Raw genomic sequence first — 16,492 nt, 5'->3', positions numbered from 1 at the left:
ATGACTTGGGGCAGAGGGAGAAAAGGCACCTGGGTGGGGGATGCAACAGCCACGCTAGACTGGGACAGAGACTCCTTGATTTTCCCTTTTTAGAAGCGTCCACATCCCCTGATCTGAGTGACTCCAGATCTCACAAATCAGGCGGAAGGCAGGCTGAATTCAGAGGACCTTCCGTGCAGCACCGATGCTGAGCCCCACGGTGCCTTTCAGACTGCCCAGCACAGTCCCCGTGGCCCAAGACCCGCCCACACACCAGCACCGCCCACACAGTAGCCACGCCCTGCCCATACACCAGCCCCCTCACTCTAGCCCCGCCCCACACGCCAGCCCCGCCCACGCAGCCCTGTCCCCACTAACCCGTACCCCTCACACCAGCTCCGCCCACACGCACTAGCCCCGCCCACGTGCACTAGCCCCGCCCACACGCACCAGCTCCACTCACAGACGCCAGTGCATCCTCGAGGGCCCGGCTGCCCCACACACACCAGACTCCATACGGTTCCCTCCCACCTTGCTCCTCCACGTGTCTGGAATGTGTGCAAGACCCGAGAGTGACTGGGGGAATGGAGGGCGTCCCCTGGACCCTGCTCCCGGTGATGGGGAGCCAGAATCCGGCCAGGATAAGCCCCGTTTGGAGGGTGGGTGTGCCCGAGTTGGCCGCCGGCGCCCAGCCCTTTCCCAGCCCCATGAGGGCCTGAACTGGGCAAGTTTCCACCGAGCTCCTGCGTGCTGGATTTAGACAGAGCACAGCCTCGCCTGTGGCTGAGGGCTCCCTGGAGGAGGTGGAGACAGGGGCTAGCTGTTGCCTCTGCCCTAGGGTGGAGCAGTCCTGACCTGGAGGGCCTGGCGGGAAGCAGATGCCCTGTCAGATTTGGACATTTCCACGTGGACTCCCAAACCATCAGAGCACCAGGGCCCTTGCCGCGAATGGGGCAGTAGGAAGTGACCCAGGAATGCAGAACTTGACCTGGGCTGGCCGGCAAGCCGTCCGCATCTTATTGGGGGTTGCAGCAGGCCAGCTGTCACCAGTGGCCCCCCAGCCTTACACCTGGGGATGCCACCCGTCACCCCAGAGGTGCAGCCGAGGGCTGGCCGCTGCCCTCATGTAGCTTGTGGGGCTGCCTGGGCCGTGGCCTCTTCTTCCTTTAAAAGCCGTGTGATTTGAAGGTCCCCAGAATTTTCTTGACTGTGGGAACCTGCAATCAGCGAATCGCAGCTCTCGGGGCTGGGGAGCATTCTTTAACCACTGCAGTTTCTGAGCTTGAATTGACCCCTGGTGGGCACTGGTATCCGCCAAGGGCTGCGGGTCCACCCAGGCTCGGCCTCAGCCCTGCCAAACACAGTCCTGGCCCGGGGCCTGTCCGTCCAGGCCCACAGCATAGCGGGAACTCCAGTCGCGCTCAAAGAGACCCCGCAGCTGTTCCTGCACAGGGCGCGGCCCTGGCTGGGCAGGGGGGGCTCTCTGGGTGACCACGAGGCCTACGCCCGAGGTGGTGCTGAAGTAATCCTCGGACCAGTTGGAGGTGCCTGGGGGTGGGCAGCAGAGACACTGGGCTCAGCCCTGCCGCTGACGGCAGGTTGGGGATCGGTGGCACCTGGCTATTCTCGACCGGAGGGCCAGCTGGCTCTGGCAGTGGGACCCCGCCCACCTCACTGGGATGGCTGTCCTCACTCAGCCTCCTCTGCCCGCAGCTCTGGGATGCCCCGCCTGCCCGGGGCTCTCATGGCCACGGGGCTGGCGCACGCGCAGGCCCCCAGCTGCTCACCTATGTAGGCTGCCTTCTCGGTGACCATGAACTTGCTGTGATTCACCCTGCTGAAGGGGATGTTGGAGTGGTTCCCCACGGGCACGATGAAGACTTTCTTTGGGGAACAGAGAGGGAGCGAGTTGGGGGGTGCTGGGAGGGACAGGCGGGGGCTGCTGTCCCTCAGCCCACCCTGGGAGAGAGTGGTGCTCACCACATCCACCGAGACGCCGGCTGAGGGGTTGTTGAGGGCCTGCAGGGACCGCAGGTAAGGAAACATGCTGGGGTCCGTGCTGAGGCCACAGCTGACCAGCAGGCGCACGCACACGTGTCTGCTGACGGCGGCCGCCCGCAGTGCGTTGTCCAACACCGGCCAGTACCTGGGGAAGGGGCCAGCGTTCTGCCTACAGGTACTTGGGGGGGAGGGGACGCGCCCTCCACCCTTCAGGGCTGTGCCTCCCCGGGCTCACTTGGCAGGGTGGCTGAAGCGCGTGGTAGGGAAGTACTCCATTACAGAGGCGTAGATGAACTGCTGGGCGCCCCTCAGCACAGCCAGCACCGCCTCCAGGTCCCTGGTGCGGCCGCGGGGGCAGAGTGCGGGCGGTGAAGCCTGTGGCGGGAGAGGCATCCCTGGACTTGCAACACCACTGTGCCCCCAACAGGCCAAGCCGTGTGTGTGTGTGTGTGTGTGTGTGTGTGTGTGTGTGTGTGTGTGTCTGTCTGCTGGTGTCCCCTCTCCCTCTGCAGAGTCAGGGACCCCTTTGTGTGCTGCCTCCCCCACCCCCACAGCCTGGCCAGAGCCTTGGGACCCCCCACCTCATCTCAACAGTCTGGAGACTCCCAGGGCCACAGGGCCTGCCGCCTCCCTGGCCACCTGTCTCCCGCTGACGGTGCTGCCCTGACATCCTCTCCAGGAGCCAAGGCTGCCTCCCGGCACAGCCCCAGGGCCCCCCTTCTGCTGGGCCATGGCCCCATCCACGGCCTCACTCCCTGGGGCCAGCTCTACAGGGCTGTCTGAGGGCCAGGCCCAGGGTGCGGCAGGCTCCCTGTGGGTCTGGCCAGGTGGGAGAGCAGGGGCTGAGGGCCCTCCTTAGCCTGCCTTACCGAGAAGTAGGCAGTGGTGGGCACTCCGTCAAAGTAGGCTCGGAAGGGCCGGGCACGGTTGATGCGGGTGGAGACATTCCGAGGCCAGGTTCTGGGGAGAACAGCCTGCGGTGCTCCCAGCATCCAGTAGGTCTGGAAGGTTTTTTCCAGGTCCTGGGCCAGGTGGCCGCAGTTGTAGATGATGGTGCCAAGCTCCTTTACCTGAGGGAGTGGAGGTGGCTGTAGGAGGCAAGGTCTTCCGGGGCTGGACGGGGCCACCGCCGGCCTTGGCCCTGCCTACGGGCAGTAGCTCAGCAGCACCTGCAGGGCTGCGCTGGAGGGGGGCTGCTCCATGGGCCCCTGTTTTCCTGAACATTGTATTCCAGTTATCAAAACAATACTTGACTAGCTGGGCATGGTGGCTCACACTTGTAATCCCAGCATTCGGGAGGCTGAGACAGGAGGATCATGGTTTTAGGGCAGCTGCAGCTACTTAATGGGGCCCTCTGCAACTCAGTGAGACCCTGTGTCAAAGAATAAAAAATAGAGCTGGGTGTGGTGGTGCATGCTTGTAATCCCAGCATTCGGGAGGCTGAGAAAGGAGGATTGTGGTTCGCAGACAGCCACCGCTACTTAGTGAGGCCCTCTGCAACTTAGTGAGACCCTGTTTCAAAATAAAGAATAATAAATAGGGCAGGGCAGAGGGTGTAGCTCAGAGGTCAAATGCCCCTGGGTCCCATCCCCAGTACTGTAAAAAAAAAAAAAAATTGACTATTGCAATAAGCAACATAAAATGCATAAAAACACAAAGAAGGGAGCAAAAATCACTCTTCGTCAAGCAATAACTGCCGTATTTGCATTGGTGTTTTGACATGCACGTACGTGTGTGTGCGTATATGTGCATGTGCGTGCGTGTGTGGCTGTGATTCAGCCCCAGGGCCTGGCATATGCTAAGCGCACACTGTACCGCTGAGCCACACGCCCTGCCCCGATTCATTTTCCCCGTGTTGCTGCTTCTCAGGAGGCTGGTGCTGTGTCTCACGTGTTTCCCTGGGGGACGACGCCCGCGCACCTCTGGGTCCTTGAGTCCAGGCTGTACAGAGCGTCACAGCTGGCGGAGCCAGTCTCCAATCTCTCCACAGCGATGCATGAGCCCGGCTATGCCACCCAGGGCTCCGTCCGCTGGTTTCTCGTGACACTGGCTTCCCGGATGGTGGGGACAGCAGGTGGAGCCCCTGGGAGTGGGGGGGAAGAGCCCGGTGTGCCTCCTGGCCCTGGGCCCTGGGACTCACCTGTGTCAGGGACCGCCAGTCCATGTTGGCACTCCCCACGTACAGGTGCCGCCCGTCCACAACCCAGAACTTGGTGTGCAGGACGCCCCCAGTGAGGTGCCGCATGGGCACCTGTCGCACCTGCGCGCCTGTGACAGTGTGACAGGATATGCTGGCCGCTGTTACGGGCTGGCTGCACGCTGAGCCTCATTCTGGGCTCTCTGAGCTGAGTTAACGCACCCTCAAAAAAGCCCTTCCAGGGGGATACTGCTGCCATCACTGCCTTACAGGTAGAGAGACTGAGGCACACACAGGCCCAGGATCCTCTGGGGAGCCCAGCTCCAGAGCATGTGGCCACTCTGCCGGCCGCCCTGGCTCCCTGGGTGGGGATCCTGGCCTCGGCGTCCAGCGGGTCAGAACAGCCTGCGCTCTGCCCAGGGGACATGATGTGTCCGGCTCCGTGAAATTGCCTGAGCCCAGGGAAGCAGGTTCAGGGGACCCGGAGGCCCAGGCTCTGCCCTCCAGCGGGCTCCGGGAGCACAGCCCCCGCCCCACCTGGCAGCTCAGCCCCTCTTTGCCCTTGCCCTGGGCCCCCAGGACAGGATGGTGGGGCCTGGAGCGTCAGGTGCCTACCATGAGCTGCCAGGACTTTCAGGTCAGTGGACTCCTTGACCAGCGTGGGGCTGTTGGTGGCCACTGCCAGGGAGATGTTCCTGTCCAGGACTTGCTGCAGCTTCTGTAGAAGGGCCTCTCCCTGTGAAGCAGGCTGGCCATGAGAGATGGCTCCCAGGCGGCCCCAGGGTGCCCCAGCCCGGCTATTTGGGTGCCCTTGATTGGGAGCAGAACTGCACCCTGGCGCAGCCTGAGTGCTCTGACCCCCAGAGGCCTACCCTCTCTTCCCGCACCCAGAGAGCCCCCCAGGAAGGTCATGGCCCCTGCTCTGTCCCAGCCCCCACTGCAGATCTGAGCGCTGGGCCTGGGCCGAGAGCTCGGCATGGATGTATGCTGGTCGCTGGACAGGGTGGGGCAGCCTCAGAGTTAGGGGACGGGGCCCGAGATGCACCGGCTTGGAAGAGGAGTCGTTGACCCCGATGTCGGGCCCTGTGAGGGACCAGTAGTACGAGGCCATGTGGATGCTCTCCTGGGCAGTGTCCAGCAGCTGGAGCCAGGCCTGGGCCAGGGGCTGGGCGGACGGGCTGCCGGCTGCAGACGGCAGGTCCTGGGGGATGCTTTCCACAAGGACAAGCCTGTAGAGAGAGCCAAGACGGCCCTGCGTGGCTGCGAGGCCCCGGCTGCGCAACCCCGGCTGCGCCCTGAGCCGCACTGAAGGACGGCCAGTAGTGGGGTGGGCCCAGTCAAGGTGCAGCCAGAGCGGCCTGGAGAGAAGGCCGGGCCCACAGCCCTGGTGGCAGTGACAGCCAAGGAGACAGGACTGCCTGGCTGGTGTGGGGAACTCTGGGAGGCCCTGGCTCCTTCCCAGCCCACAGGGAGCAGTCGGCCTGCAGCTGGGGGCCCGGACCCCCCCATAGCAGGGTGGGAAGGGCAGAAGGAGGCTGTGGTGCCACTGGGGCAGTAGCACCAGCCCCCATGGGGTGGAAACCTCAGGTGCCAAGGTGTTGGCCAGCCTAGCCAGAGCCCCCAGGCCGGTATGCTGCAGAGCACCCCAAGTCCTCGCTGCCCCCAGCCCTGCTTGAGCCTGACAATCCAGGCCCTCCCTTTGACCCGTGCCATCCTGCAGGTGCTGGCAGGGGGCAACACAGCCCCAGGGCACATTCAGAGGTGAACCACAGGTGCGCCCCGTGAGGTCCGCCCTCATCCCACCATAGGCCCTCTGGGCACACGCACTGGCAGGCGTCCGTCTGCTGCCCAGCCTCCCCCTGCAGGGTCCCCCAGGACCCAGGAGGAGCTTCCTCAGGGTGCATCTGGTGCCAGGTGGGGGGTGCTGTCCACAGGAGGCGGGTGAGAGCCACGAAGCCGAGACTCAGTATAGCCAGGACGCCGAACACCTGCAGGAGAGGCCATTTCTGCAGGGCCCTGGGACGGTCAGGACAGACTGCCCAGGATTCCCAGGGACCTGGCTGCGCTCCTGGGGGTGAAAAGGGAGGGGGAGGCAGGCCCAGAGTAGGGCCCAGGCGCTGAGTAGGGTGGGTGCCCCTGGTCCCTGGCAGAGAGATTCGGACCAGGTTTCCGCAGGGTAGGGGGCTTGCCCCCCACTCACCTGGCCCTCTACCCCCGCCTGGCCTGGCTTTATCTTTTCTACTCAACCCTGGGGGTCAAGATTTGATAAAAAAAAAATTGACTCTAAAACATTGTTTGTAATTATAACAATTAGGAATTGGACCAAAACCTGTTTCTAAACGTTCTAGACCCTGGAGACCCCTCCCTCGAGGCCCTCCTACCTTGCAGGCTCCGCTGCAGGGGCGGGGTTGGGGCACGGAGCAGGGCTGCGCGGGGTCCTCCACTGCCGTCCACACCGCTGTCAGCATCTGCACCTGGTGGCTTGGTGTCCCCTTAGTGCCGCCCCCTCGTGGCGTCCCCAGACACACACTGGAACCCCGGGGCCAGACCCACCTGGTGTGGGCCAGTGGCTGGCGCCAACCCACCCTGGGCAGCCAGCCTCGGTGGCGGCTCCACGTGGGCCCAGAGCGGCTGCGCCCGCACCTGGCAGGCCCCGGCAGGCCTGGCCCGGGGTGTCTGGGTCTCAGTTCCTTATTCTACCTGCAGCTGAAACTGAGTGTGAAAGGGGCCGTTTCTGCTTTCACGCTTGGTGTCCCTCCTGGGGCCATGATCACTGCTTCCCTCCCAGGCTGGCCCCTGGTCGCCCCCCTCCTGGAGACTGAGGCACAGGGAGGGCCCAGGTGGCCAGAAGTCCCGGGCGGGCGGCGTGCCTCTGCGGAGATGGAGGACTCGCCAGCCGCCCCAGGAGCCAGGAGCCAGGAGCCAGGCCAGCCCCACCCGACTGGCCCCAGCGCAGCTGAGCTCCACTCTCGAAGGTGGCCCCCACCTACAGGGGCAGCTCAAGGCACCCAGAGCCCCACAGCCAGGGTCCTAGCAGCGCGGCTCCAGGCTTGCCCTCCTTCCCTGACTTCTGGGGAGTGGCCAGTGTGAGGTCCTGGGCTGGGGCACCCCTCCTGCTCCTCCTGGGAAAAAGGTTTTCACCCCTTAAATGCCCAGGCCGAGCTCAGCAGCCTGCCTCTGGGTCCTGAATCTTGTCTGAGGGCCTCCGAGGGCCACAGACCCTTGACCTCCTCCTGCCCACGGGGCTGTGCTGGGCCAAGGCAAGCAGCTGTGCAGGGTGGCTCCCGTGCCTGGGGCCTGGGGTGCTGTGTGCTCTGAGTTGGGGCTGGCTAGTGGGAGAGAATGACCCACTTGCACAGGCCTTTTGGGGCTGGGCTGGGCGGTGGAGCCCAAGCCTCCCAGCACCCTGGTGGGCCTGCCGGGCTCAGAGGGCAGCCGAAGAGCGGAGTTCTTCCCTGTGTGGCAGGGGCCTGGGCCCCCTCCTGTTGGCCTACTGGAGCCTGATGCCCCAGTCATCCTGGCTGGCTGCACGGGCCAAGGACAGGACATCACGGGCCCCTGGAGCTGGGGCCACAGAAGTGGCAGCCACTCTTTCCTGCTGGCTCTCCCCTGCCCTGGCCCCGTCAGCACCTACCTCTGGGGGTCCTGTCTTGGCATCCATCTCGGCTCCAGCCACCGACTGCACATTTAGCTCAGCGGGCAGGCCTGCCACTCCTCCCTGGCCCCCACTTCCCCTTTTAGCCACTTCCTCTTTGTTCTGAGCACCCACCTCAAGACAGAGAGCTGGAGCTGAGGGGCCACTGGAGGAGGCCGAAAACTTTCACCTCCAGAGGAAACCCTCCCTCCCAGAGGGCACAGACCATGGGCCACAGAGCTCCAAGCCCAGCCACATCCAGGGGCTGGTGGTACAGAGTCAGTGCTGTCTCCATGGCCAGAGGGAGCTGGGCCCCTGTACCCTTCGGGTCCCAGTTCCTAGGCGCCCTAGCTTCATGGCCCATAATGGCAGCTCAGCCATTTTGTCTATGCTCCCAGCAGAAAATAAGAGATCCCAGAGGAGGCTTCCTGCGGGCCCCATAGAGCCCACCCTGGTTTTCCGACCTAGAGCTTGACCCAGACCTGGTCACCAGGCTGCACCTAGCTGCAAGGGAGGCAGAGGACCTCGTGCTCGGCGATGGTCGCCGGGCTGTCTGAACAGATAGGTATGTCTGGAGGCTTGCAGCGGGGCTCCCGCCCACGGCCACCATGCTCTCCAGGGCTCCTCTCGCCTCCCCTGGGCCTGGAGGACAGTCCTCTGCTTTGAATGAGGTTCGGGCTCTGCCCTGCCCCCTCTGTCAGTGGGCAGCGGGCTTCTGTCCAGGGTGCTGACCTTTCAGTGTCCAGAGGGAAGGACGTCGGGCTCACCGAGGCGGTAGCATTTCTCAGAGCAGGGGGTCAGCGAGTGAGCCAGTAAGAGAGCCTCGTCCCCCCTTCCTGCTGGACCGCCCAGGGCAGCCTTGGCCTCAGCCTCCCTCTCCAGGTGGTAGGGAGCCGATACCTGGTGCTGCTGTGTCCCGGGGACTGGGTGAGTTGGGCCCCATGGTAGCAATGGCAGGAAGGGGACCTAATAGAACGGCTTTCTCCAGCTGCCTGGGACGAGGTGCTGGGTGAGGGCTGGTGGACGAGGCACCGGAGGCCCTGGGCTCCCTGGATGCATGGGCAGAGCCGGTGCCAGGGGCCAGCTGTGGTGGGGCCCGGAGCCCTCTGCTCTGTAGGTCCCGGCTTATTAGCCAGCCGGTAACCTGCCCCCACCCTTCCAGCCAGGACTGGGCACAGGTGTCGCCGTCAGCCTGTGGATGAACCCCGGGCTGGGGACATCTGAGCAGAGCCTCAGGTTTGGAGGGGCTCATGTGCCCTGGACATACCCTCTGGCCTGAGACTCGCCCCGAGAGGAGCACAGACCCCCGGGTGGGGCTCAGGGAAGCCACCAGGACCCTGTGCCACTACTCCCTGCTCCCCTCCCCCCACACAGGCAGGGCACCTGGGCTCCAGGGCTCCTGGGGGCAGGGACAGGAGCTGGAGGTTCCTTCCTTCCTTCCTTCCTTCCATTTTTTATTTTGTACTGAGGAGTGAACCCAGAGAAATTCTACCTCTGAACTACACCACTGGCCCTTTTTATTTTGAAACAGGCCTCACTAAGTTGCTGTGGCTGGCCACAAACCCGTGATCCTTCTGTCTCAGCTCCCAAGTACTGGGATTACAGGTGTGGGGCACCACACCCGGCTTCTTTAATTTCCTATTTCAAAAACTATCTTCTGGGAAAAACCATCTCATTGTCAGCAGGCCTAAGGGATCGTTTTACCCCTAACATGAGTCAGCGTCTGAGAGCCACCTGTAGCCATGGTGAGCACTTCAGAGTAGGCCCATGGTGGTACTGAGAGCCAGCTCTGGACTCCAGGCCGCAGAGCGCACAGCTTCTGTGCCTGTGTGTCACCGCCACCTCCAGACCACCCAGCAGCCTCCCTGAGGGCCCTTCCTACCCTTGGGCTCAGCACGCGGGCTTCAGGAGCCCACAGCGGGCCTGTGCACCAGGCCTTCCCCACGCAGTCCGGGGCCCTTGTCTTCCCACCAGGCTGGGCGCATGCCAGCCATGCTTCCTTGGGGTCGCTGGACGTGGTGACATGTTCTGAGAAGCCACTGGGAATCTGTCGTGTGCACATCAGAAAGTGTACTTACGTAAACCAGGTGGTAGCGCCTCCCCACTTTCTCGGTCCATGACCACTTTTAATTTTGTTTCCAGGTAATATCTCCATGTAGACTTATTTTTTTTTTCTGTACTGAACCCAGGGATGCTCTCTGAGCTATACCCCTAGCCTATTTTATTTTTGGTTTTGAAACAAAGTCTTAAACTGGGAGCGGTGGTACATGCTTGTAATCCCAGCATTTGAGAGGCTGAGACCGGAGGATCGCGGTTCGTGAGACCCTGTTTCAAAATAAAAAATAAGCCGGGCGTGGTGGTGCACACTTGTAATCCCAGCATTTGGGAGGCTGAGACTGGAGGATTGCAGTTTGTGGACAGCCTCAGCTACTTAGGCCCTCGGCAACTCAGTGAGACCCTGTTTCAAAAAAATAAAAATAAAAAATTGGGCAGGGGGTGTAGCTTGGAGATCGAATGCCTCTGGGTTCCATCCCCAGACTCGCAAAACAAAAAAAAAAAAAGAAAAGAAACAGAGTCTTCCTCAATTGCTGAGGGTGCTGCCGACTCGCCCAGGCTGGCCTTGCGCCTCCTGTCCTCCTGTCCAGCCTCCCGAGCAGTGGGACTCCAGGCCCCACGTGGACTCTTACCCGCAACATAGGCAGCCGACAGTGCAGCGGGCCCTCGGCAGGCATGGGCGGGAGGAGCCCGCCGCTGGCGCAGTGCGGTACGCTGATTCACCATGAGGTGGCTTTTTTTTTTTTTTTTAATAAGTTGAAGGAAAACATTCTAAAATTATGCCTAAATTTTTAGCATGAGCCGGGTGTGGTGGCGCATGCCTGTAATCCTAGTACTTGGGAGGCTGAGATAGGAGGATCCACAGGTTCCCAGGTTCGTGGCCGGCCTCAGCAAATGAACGAGACACTGTTTCAAAATAAAACAAAAATAAAATAGGGCTGGCTGGCGTGTGGCTCAGAGATAGAATGCCCCCGGCTCAGTCTCCAGTACAACAAAAGTATGGCATAGTAGCCAGGCGTGGTGGCCTCGTCCATTATGCTTGTAACCCCAGTACAGGATACAGGGACAGCACAGTAAAGCTGGGTGAGGTGGGACACACAGGCAACAGGAGAGTCACAGGTTCAAGGCCAGCCTGGGCGACCTAACAGGACCCTGTTTAAAACTCAAATAAAGCAGCTGTGGTGGCACACGCTTGTAATCCCAGCATTTGGGGGGCTGAGACAAGAGGATCACGGTTTGAGGACAGCCTCTGCTACTTAGTGAGGCTGTTTGCAACTCAGTGAGATGCTATTTCAAAATAAAGAATAAAAATATAGGGTTGGGGTGTAACTCAGAGGTAGAATGCCCCTGGGTTCCCCGGTACCTAAAGAAAATAATAATAAAGCCGAATGTGGTGGTGCACGCTTGTAATCCCAGCATTCAGGAGGCTAAGACAAGGAGGATCGAGGTTCATGGCCAGCCTCAGCTACTTAGTGGGGCCCTTTGCAACTCAGTTTTGAGACCCGGTTTCAAAATAAAGAATAAAAAAATAGAGCTGGGGGTGTAGCTCAGAGGTAGAATGCCCCTGGGTTCCATTCCCAATACGCAAAAATAAATAAATAAATAATAAAAATAAAATAAAAATAAAAATGGCTGGGGGTGTAGCTGAGATGTGGAATGCCCTGCGTTTAACCCCTAGGGCCCCCAAAGCCCAGTATTGTAACCACCGCTGGCAAGCGCTCCGCACTGCACATGACTGTAGGTGTCGGGCTTCATAGTCCTGGGGTGTGGCAGGTGTAGGCACAGCAGGGTCTGCAGGAGCCTGAGTCAGTGCTGGGCCCGATGCCACCACCCAGTGACATCACTGGGTGAGAGGAACTCACCCTCCTAATCCCATGGACTGCGCTGCGGTGGTCTGTGGAACTGACCCAGGGGTATTCTACTTATGAGCTATCCCCAGCACTATTTTATTTTTATTTTGAAATAGGGTCTAAGTTGCTCTGTAGCTGAGGGCCTCAAGAAGTTGCTAAAGCTGGCCTCAAACCTGTATCACTCCTGTCTCAGCCTCCTGAGTTCTGGGATTTCAAGCGTGCAACACCACCTGTGGTTCATTGAACCTTCTTTATTCTCTTTGCCCCACAACCCCAACGACTTGGAAATTGTATTGAAAGGCTCCATTTAGAGAAAAAATCATAAGCCCCTAGCAGCTAGCTAATAGTTAAAACAGCCAGCTAATAGTTAAAAAGAAAAAGTATATTTTACTGCAGCTTACAGCTTAGGAATGTAAGATATGCGATAAGCCCACCCCATCTTATCTATGCTGTCTGGGCCAGAGCGCCTTGACCCGGGAGCTTACTGACTACACCTGGTATTTTATCTAACACTTGACTACAGAATGTACTTTTCAAATGATTCTGTAATTTTCTGTAAACGCATGCAATTTAGCCCAAAACCCCCTAACTAATGGTCTTTTCCCTATAAATACCCTCAGTTTCAGTGGCTCGGGGCTGAACTCCTATACGAGTCGGCCCCAGTGCACTGGCTCCTTAATAAACCTTCATCTTTTGCTCATTGTGTCAAGGACGTAGTCTCTCATGGTACTTGACGTCGCTTATCCCGAGGTTGATTGAGGGTTTCCCCTCGGCGGGGGTCTTACAGTATCTTCTTTTCCCCTTAAAAACAATGATTTTAGCCGGGTGTGGTGGCACACGCTTTTAATCCCTGCTCTTGGGAGGCGAAGACAGGAGGATCGTGCAGGTTTGAAGCCAGCCGCGCTGGCTTAAGAGACCCTGTTTCCAAATTAAAATAAAAAATAGGTCTGGGAGTGTAGCCCGGAGGTAGAAGGGCTTCCAGGAACCCCAGTACCACCAAAATAAAGAAAGAAAGAAAGAAAAGAAAGAAAGAAAGAAAGAAAGAAAGAAAGAAAGAAAGAGAGAGAGAGAGAGAAACTTTTGTAGTCGGGCACTGTGGCACATGCCTGGAATCCCAGTGCTTGGGATTCTGAGACAGGAGGATCACAGGTTTGCACCCAACCTCGGCAACTTACTGAGACCCTGTTTCAAATTAAAAAATAAAATAGGCTGGGGTGAAGCTCAGAGGTGGAATGCTCCTGGGTGGTTCCACCGCAGGGTCCCTGCCTCCGCCTTGTCGCACGCACGCATGCACGCAGCCTGCGACCGGAGCCAAGGGCTTGTCCGCTCCAAGCGCCTGGGGGTGAGCCGTCCACTGCCGCGGCCGCCCTAGACCTCACTGTTGTCCCGCCGCACGCCTTCCGCACCGTGCACCTTCCCTGCGCTGCTTCCCAGCGCCCTGCTCAGTGAACCCCAGCAGCTCTGATGACTGCTGTGGTGAGAACTCCCCCGCATTCTTCCTGCCAGTTGCTGAGCTATCCGATCCCTAAGTCCGTAGTTTTCAAGAAGTTTGGAAAACATGTTGCCATTGTTCCAAGATTTTTTTCTACCCTGCTCCTCTTTCTGGAACCGCAGTGGCACACACCTGGCCTGCCGGGTGGTCGGCAGTTTCTGTGGTCCTGGCTTGGCTGGAGAAAGGCCAGAACAGCGCTGTGGTGGCACAGGCCCACAGGCCCAGCGCTTGGGGGGCTGAACAGGTCGCAGGGCTGAGACTTGGCAACTTAGCGAGACCGTTTCAAAATAAAAATAAAGGGCTGGGATATAGCGCAGAGGTAAAATGCCCTTGAGTTCAATCTCCAGTACCAAAACAGAAAGCAAAACAGCGACCGTCCTTGTCCGTGGCTGCCTGCCAGGGGCAGCACGCACGCACCTTCCATGTGAGGCGTGCGATGCGCTCTCGCCTCTGCCGCTACCTGCTCCTCGCACGCCTGGCGGCCGCCTGGACTTAATTGTGCCCCTTCCATGAATGTTGGAATTTGGACTTTGTTCTGGCAAAGACACGTCTCTTTTCTTTCTTCTTCCCTCCCTCCCTCTCTTTGTGGTACTGGGGATGGAACCCAGGAGCCTGCTGCCTCTGAGCTACACTCACAACTCATACTCCCAGCCCTATTTTATTTTATTTTCAAACAGGATTTCATTAAATTGCTAAGGGCTTTGCTAAGTTGCTGAGGCTGGGCACAAACTTGCGAACCTCCTATCTCAGTCTCCCAAGTACTGGAATTATAAGTGTGTACCACCACACCCAGCTTTTTATTTTGAAACAGGGTCTCTGGTAAATTTCTGAGGATAGCCTCAAACCTGCAGTTTTCCTGTCTCAGCCTCCCAAATACTGGGATTACAGGTGTACGCCATCATAACACCTACCAGAAAACTTTTTTTTGCAGTGCTGGGGATTGAACCCAGGGACATTCTATCTCTGAACTATACCCCAGACTCTATTTTTTTCATTCTTTTGAAGCAGGATCTAAGTTGTGGAGGGCCTAAGTAGCTGAGGCTAGCCACAAACCTGCGATCCTCCTGTCTCAACCTCCAAGTACTGAGATTACAAGTGTGCACTATCACACTGGCTCTGTGTGTGTGTGTGTGTGTGTGTGTGTGTGTGTGTGTGTGTGTTACTAGGGATTGAACTCAGGGGCATTTTGCTTCCAAGCTTTATCCCCAGCCCTATTTTTTTTTTTTCCAGTACTGCAGATGGAACCCAGGAGCATTCTACCTCCGAGCTATACTCCCAGCCCAATTTTTTATTCTTTCTTTCTTTCTTTATTTATTTTGGTGGTACTGGGGATGGAACCCTTCTATCTCCAGGCTACATTCCCAGACCTATTTTATATTTTTTTATTTGGAAACAGGGTCTCTTAAACCAGCGAGGCTGGCTTCGAACCTGTGCCATCTTCCTTGTCTCCACCTCCCAAGTGCGGGGATTACAAGCGTGCGCCCCCACGCCCGGCCCCCAGTCTTGCTGCAGGACGGGGGTCTCACTAGTTACTGCAGCTGTCCTTGAACTGCAACCCCTGTCTCAGCCTCCCGTCTTGGGACCATGAGAGTGCACCTCAGCCTGGCTTTCTTTTTCAAGAAGAAACATTTGGTTTGCATGCTGGCCTAGGCCTCCCCCTGGTGGCAACATCGCAGACTCGCAATCTCCCGGGTCTGGGGGTCAAACCCTTTTCATTTCCAGCCACTGAGGCCCCTCCCTGGCCCCAGGGTGGCCCACCCCAACACCTGCAGGAGAAGCCGACGAGGCAGCAGGCGCTGGTGTGCTGCTGTGTGATACAAGAATGATTTATTAGAACAAACTCCATGACAAATCATATAAAATAACCATTTTCTGAAGGACACCCACAAGACCACCTGAGAACAATGTAGATACCTCCGAGAAGCCAGGCAAGGGAGTCACCAATCCCAGGTCGAAGGCTGGAGCTGGCAAACAAAGGAACTCATGTGTGTGGCGGAGGGGCACCAACGTGTGCTTTAAAAAAACTCCAGAGCGATGACCAGGGGCGGTAGGTGGGGACGCGAAGGAGTCTCAGACAACGGTGGACGAATGGCCAGTGCTGTCTCCAGGGGACAGGCTATGGGTCACTGAGGGGCATGCAGGGCAGGCGGCGGCCCAGGCGGGCCATCTAGCACCTCCTCCGATGGACAGCAGGCTCTAGGGTGGGGCAGCGGGGACCCCGCCACCCCCACACACGTAAACATCGGTGGGCTGAGGCACGCGGACCCAGGCTCGACTGCACAGCAACTAACTAAACAGGGAGGCCCATCACCCTCCGTGGGCCTCCGCAGAGCCTCACAGCCACCTGGCCCTTGAGGTCCAACACCACACGCCGCCAGGCTGGTCGAGGTAGGAGAGCCCCACCCCTCCAGAGTCAACGCCTCTTTGGCTTAGGGCCTCCAGAACGGCCGGGGCCGCATTCTGCTCACCATTCCCAGCTGCAAGGATCCTGAGAAACCGTCCCGGGGCCTGCCCTGTCCCAGGGCACCAGACCACCGGACCCTGTCGCAGAACCTAGGTGATACCCACGGCGCCCAGGATGGTGCGCCAGAGGACTCGGGCAGTTTAGGTCACCAAGCTACGCAGGAGCTCCTGGCAACCCAGTTCCCAGCCACCTTGGCCAGTGCTCACTGCCAAGGGTCTGCTTGCCCACCTACTCGCACACACCCTGTCTAGGGGCCTAGGATCCCAGGCTGGGAGAGCCCTGCAGGCATGCCTGGACACAATCTGCGTGGACGCATGCTGGGTCTACACCTGTGTTCTCCTGCCGACCTGGCGCACACTCGGGCTCTGCGGGGACAGCCCCGCTCGGCGGGCTTGGCAGTGGAGTTGGCACAGAGGCTCAGAGCTGTGGGCTTCCTGCCCGAAGGTCTCCGTGGCCACTCGCTCCAGGCTGCGGGGCTCTGGAGGCTCTGCCTGGGCAGGTGCCCTCCCCTGAGCAGGAGCAGGCTCATGCCAAGCCCTCGGCTCTGTGTTTGGCACTGAACGGCTCCTGGCCTCCTGGCCCAGCCCCTCTTCCTCTGTCTGCCTGGTCTTGGGCCAGCGTGCGGGGACCTGACAGGCGTGGACAGGGCCTCCCAGGCCGAGGGAGGGACTGCTGCAATGGCGCGAGCTGCTTTCCTTTAAAGCCAACAACAAAAATACCAGGGAGGAGAGGTGGGACGTACCCAGGGTGGGAGCTGGGCCAGGAGGCTGGGGCGGGGTGGGGGCTGGGGAGGCACCTGCGCAAGGAGGCGCTGGCCCTTGGCATTATGGCACGTGTGGGGGTTTTCATGGAACCGCCCGAGGTCAGAGGTGGGAAGAGA

The 16,492-nt window shown here is 59.4% G+C and overlaps 1 protein-coding gene across 1 annotated transcript; it reads right to left on the bottom strand.

The window, feature by feature from the left end:
- Positions 1 to 1,324: 1,324 nt before the first annotated feature.
- Positions 1,325 to 8,108, bottom strand: PLD4 (phospholipase D family member 4; the record flags this gene model as incomplete). The annotated part of the gene is made up of 14 exons (XM_080707239.1): positions 1,325 to 1,527; positions 1,767 to 1,863; positions 1,960 to 2,125; positions 2,216 to 2,355; positions 2,850 to 3,050; positions 4,121 to 4,248; positions 4,733 to 4,853; positions 5,163 to 5,346; positions 5,921 to 6,185; positions 6,499 to 6,585; positions 7,055 to 7,103; positions 7,469 to 7,642; positions 7,752 to 7,886; positions 8,073 to 8,108. The coding sequence occupies 14 exons, from the start codon at positions 8,106 to 8,108 to the stop codon at positions 1,325 to 1,327; spliced, it is 1,986 nt and encodes a 661-aa protein (XP_080563365.1).
- Between the last annotated feature and the right edge of the window lie 8,384 nt (positions 8,109 to 16,492).

Source organism: Muscardinus avellanarius (genome assembly GCF_963383645.1).
Source record: "Muscardinus avellanarius genome assembly, chromosome: 12".
NCBI classification, from domain to species: Eukaryota; Metazoa; Chordata; class Mammalia; order Rodentia; family Gliridae; genus Muscardinus; species Muscardinus avellanarius.
This window is presented reverse-complemented; position numbering and strand designations above follow the sequence as displayed.